The 4,511-nt window shown below is 41.5% G+C and overlaps 1 protein-coding gene across 1 annotated transcript; it reads left to right on the top strand.

The window, feature by feature from the left end:
* The first annotated feature begins 2,211 nt into the window (after positions 1-2,211).
* Positions 2,212-3,410, top strand: LOC108803762 (indolethylamine N-methyltransferase-like). Its single transcript, XM_018575570.1, has 2 exons — positions 2,212-2,406; positions 3,147-3,410. The coding sequence occupies exons 1-2, from the start codon at positions 2,256-2,258 to the stop codon at positions 3,356-3,358; spliced, it is 363 nt and encodes a 120-aa protein (XP_018431072.1). The 5' UTR covers positions 2,212-2,255; the 3' UTR covers positions 3,359-3,410.
* The last annotated feature ends 1,101 nt before the right edge of the window (positions 3,411-4,511 follow it).

Below are 4,511 nucleotides of genomic sequence, written 5' to 3' on the forward strand. Positions count from 1 at the left end.
TTTATTCAACCTCAAATACTATGTAACTATGTAACTCTGCGAGGTCTATGGTTTCCAGCCCTCCTTTCCCAAAAAAACGCCCTTTCACTAGGTTTGTAGCGCTTCTCCCCTCCTTTCTCTGTTGGATTCACCCATCGGTCGGATACCCCGGTCCGTATGCTCCTGAAGCCACTCAATTAAACAGGTACACTTAGTACTATTTTAAAAAGCGCTGTATCTCGGTAAGTTGTCCTTGTAACTTTCCATACTCTAACACAGAGTAGAGGCTGTGACAGCTCTTTCCTCACTAGTTAGGTAACACAAGCAGTGGGGAAGCCCGCTGCTGTCTAACCTAACTACCTGTCAAAAGTTGGATGCAGCTCCGCCTGTAATTAACAGACAGCACTCCATCCATGACAGGTTACAATGTGGGGAGGATTTCCCTGCTGTGTAACTTGCTAGAAGCCGATCTGAACGGAGAAAAAGCTGTCACCTTCAGACTCTGACCAGCAGACAGAAATTATATTTGGGTTTTGCTTCACTTACTAACATGGTGGAGCCATAAAACATCCTTTTTTGTGCACAATTTTGCCAACAAAAGATCTCACACTTCCTGTCATGTTCTTGCGCTACCAGCATCTGCCTTGTTGTAATTCATAACACCACGGTGGCAGTGTTGCCAGTCAGTCTGTAATTGCTGGGATATGTTCTCGATACTAAATTAAAACTAAAGAAGCCACTTGGATGAGTGGGGAAACATCTTCAACATTACATAGAAAATGGCACGGAGCAGAAAAAAAGCAAATATAGGTGCAGGGCCTACCGGACTGGGTGGGAGGAGGACATGGTTGGTACCTGACTGGTTATATTTAGCTAGGCGGTGATTGTCTCCAAGCTTGGTCTGTAAGGAAGGGTGTAGCAGCTTCAATTAGAGCTTTGGAGACTCTAAATGAACATGTTTGAAAATGCTCAGTTTGATGGTGATGAGAATTAGTGATGAGAATTAGTCAATAGTCCTGGGTGTGGCGTCCCTTCTCCTGATGGCATTAGGTCAGTTTGCAGTGACTTGGTATTTGATGGATCAGGATATCTCTACCATCAGTTTTGTGTAATATTCCCTGAGGTGGGGGTTTATCATATGAGTTCTACAGATACTGGTTCATTTTAAAAGTGCCTTCAAGGATCTTCCACCTCAATCTTATGCTCTTTGCTGAATTGTTCTTTAACATGTTTTTGAAATTTATAATCGAAGTCTGCTATGGCCAATACATTCTAATCTAGCGTGGTCTGGTTTTCTGGTCTGGTTGTATAAGAGGATACAACAGAGGTATTGGGTATGGCCAGGTGGGTTCCATCTTAAAACTCTAGTCATGTGACCAACTGCTACTAACTGTACCATGACCTAAATGAATGAGAATCTTCACAAACATATATAAAAATCTTTCAATTTGCTGTCTTGATATTCACAGAGCTAAGGTATCTATTATAATGAAGGTAAAACAATCCAATAACTATTAAAGTTTGTTTAGCATAAAAAATAAAAAAAAAAGTAATTTGTGTTCCCATGACAAGCACATGCTCATGGCTGGGATGATAATGTGGTGTATTTGCCGGGTATAAACACAACTCTCAGATATCACCGCGAGTATGACCCAACTGAAGATACGAGAGTCACTCTGCTGTTAAAGTTGGTAAGTAGTTTGTAAGTTAAATGACCGAAGTTACCGACATGTAGACAAGAAGAGAAGACGGAATAATACGTCGAATTATGAGGGTTTATTTTACAATGAAGAGAGGGGGGTAAAGCAGGGGCGTATCTGCCGCGAGGCAAACAAGGCGTTTGCCTGGAGCGGCAGATTCCCTGAGAGCGGCACTTGCTGTGGTTCTCTCCCCTTGATAAATTTTATTTATCAAGGGAAGAGAACCGGAGGCCATCGTAGCGGCGGGGACGAGGCCGGCCGGCCGGCGGGGACGAGGACGGCGGGTTGCGGCGGTGTCCAGCAGGCAGCGGTCGGGGGCGCTTTTTGATGCCAGGTGAGTGATCGTCGGAGGGGGTTGTCTATGGAGACTTGTGCTGATGGGGAGGCGGCATTAGTAAATACACCGTTGGGGTGAAGACAGCTCAGTCAACCGAATCCCGCATGACTATCATGTGAATATAATAAACAACATTGAACCGGATTCACCTGATAAATATAAAGTGAACTCTGAGATTAGTTCAGCACATTGGAAAGTGGAAACCAAAGAAGTGACACCTGACCCATCGACGCTGCAAGATGGATTCTATACCAAAGAAACTCTACCACATTCATGGATTTGATTCTAGAAGTTTCCTTGAATTGTACTTCTCTGACAAGGAGGACATGGTCTTTGAAGAAGATTTTCTGAAATTCCCAATAATGCATCATCACTATGTGTTCAGCAGAGGTATGTAGGAATCTTTATATGTAGTAAATTCAATTGCTTTATGTAAATTAACAATACACAGTAGTGAAACTCCCCATACTGGTCTGTAAATATTTTATTGAAGTTAAAAGGAGACATTTGTGTATTTATGTAAATTAACAATACCACTCACAGTAGTGAAACTCCCCATAGTGGTCTGTAAATATTTTATTGAAGTTAAAAGGAGACATTTGTGTCTCAAAACATGTATAGAAAAGTATTTCATAACTTATATTGAGTGTCAGCTTCTCTTGAAGTTCTGTGAGAGAAAATGAAGTCGTTTTGTTTTTCATTCTGACATTTCCTGCAGAAGAGACAATAATGAGTAGGGGACAGCAATGGGGATGTTGGCTACCCTGCTGCACCCAACGCTGTGCCACCAGGCTGAATATTGTGCCAAACCATTAAACAATGGATGAGCCTGCTGTAAATATTATATATATATATTTTTGACTGCTATATAAATCCTGTATAATAATAATAGTTGTAAATAAATTAGTAAAACATAACTGCTTGAAATATATTTTCTAAGTCACTATTTATCATGAATATTGCATTTTTTCTTAAAATACTTATTTTCAGCTTTTTCATCCATTGTTACATCTCAGTGCTGCTGATCTCCTGAAGTGTCTGTCTGAGATTTTAGTGATTTGTGTTTACAGATCATTATTTTGCACACCTCGTATGTTCTGTGACGTACACATCACTTTATTTTATCACAGGTTTTATCCGTGGAAATCTTTTGATTGATCTCAGCATGGGCTTCTTCATTCACCATCTATATTCAGCTGCCAACATCTTCAAAGATATTATTATTATGAAGTTCAGTGAAAAATGTACCATGGAACTGCGCAGATGGCTTGTCGATCGTACCGGAGCTTTTAGCTGGACTCACACAAAAACTGCTGTTGAAGAGTTGGAAGGAAAAAGGTGAAGTGTCTGCTGATAATTGTTTGTGACAGTATCGAGTCTATTTTGTTTTTATAAAACATCCAGCAGCTGAAGGGTGTAGAAAATTCCTGGACTCCTCAGCACCATCTAGGGGCAGTAGTGCCGGCAGTGCCGCACCATTACTTATGTGTTATAAGTAGGGATGTCCCGATACCGATGCTAGCATCGGAATCGGGCCCGATACAGGGCATTTTGACAAGTACTTGTCAAAATGCCCCGATGCCTAGCGCCAAAGCTTGCGCTGTTTGTTTGTTTTTTCTCTTACTTACCTCGCCGAGCGTGGCGTCACTGCTGCTCCGGTGGGCGGAGCTCCAGGTGGGGTCCTAAGTTAGGTGGCCGGAGACTGCCAGCTGACCCCGCTTGGAGCGCCGCCCACCGGAGCAGCAGTGACGCGACACTCGGCGAGGTAAGTAAGCTGGGACGGGGCTGGCTGTAAATCTATTGCTATAGTGTACTGGACGTGTGTAATGTATATGTAGTACATATATACAGCACATACCTCCACTACACTCCAGCAATGGAGTTACAATTCTCCGCTGCTAACATGAATAGGTTAAATCATGATCCATAGTACAGAACATGTAGTTGTACTATGGATCATTTAAAGTCACCTGTCCCTTTAAGAAAAAGTATCGGTAATTGGTATCGGCAAGTACAGGAGAGGAAGTACTTGTACTTGGGCCTGAAAAAGTGGCATCGTGACATCTCTAGTTATAAGTATAAATATATAAATAATGGGCACCATATAGTATGATACTATTGTTCAACTCTGCTTCACTTTGCTTTAATAAACCTGAGGAATTAGTCTTCTGCTGGGGCATCATTTTAACATCACCTATAGGAGAATGTGTCGTGGTTTTATACATGTTATCTGTCTTCAATAACTAATGTCAGGACTGAAAACTGAAATATATTTATGCAGGTAAATGTAAACTTTTGAATATTGTTATTTTTTATTCTCCTTTTTATGCAAGTTGTGGAACTTAGGTCTTCTTTTCATGGGGCCTCCTTTTGCTCCTTTGTTGTAAAAAGAATATTAATTAGAGAGTGAAATAGCTTCAGCTGAAATTTATAAACACAAGTGAATGTGTCAGAGCCAGGGCCGGATTTCCCACAAGGCCAACCAAGGCCCGGCC

The sequence above is a fragment of the Nanorana parkeri genome, unplaced genomic scaffold (genome assembly GCF_000935625.1).
Source record: "Nanorana parkeri isolate BGI_ZX_2015 unplaced genomic scaffold, ASM93562v1 scaffold4159, whole genome shotgun sequence".
NCBI lineage: Eukaryota > Metazoa > Chordata > Amphibia > Anura > Dicroglossidae > Nanorana > Nanorana parkeri.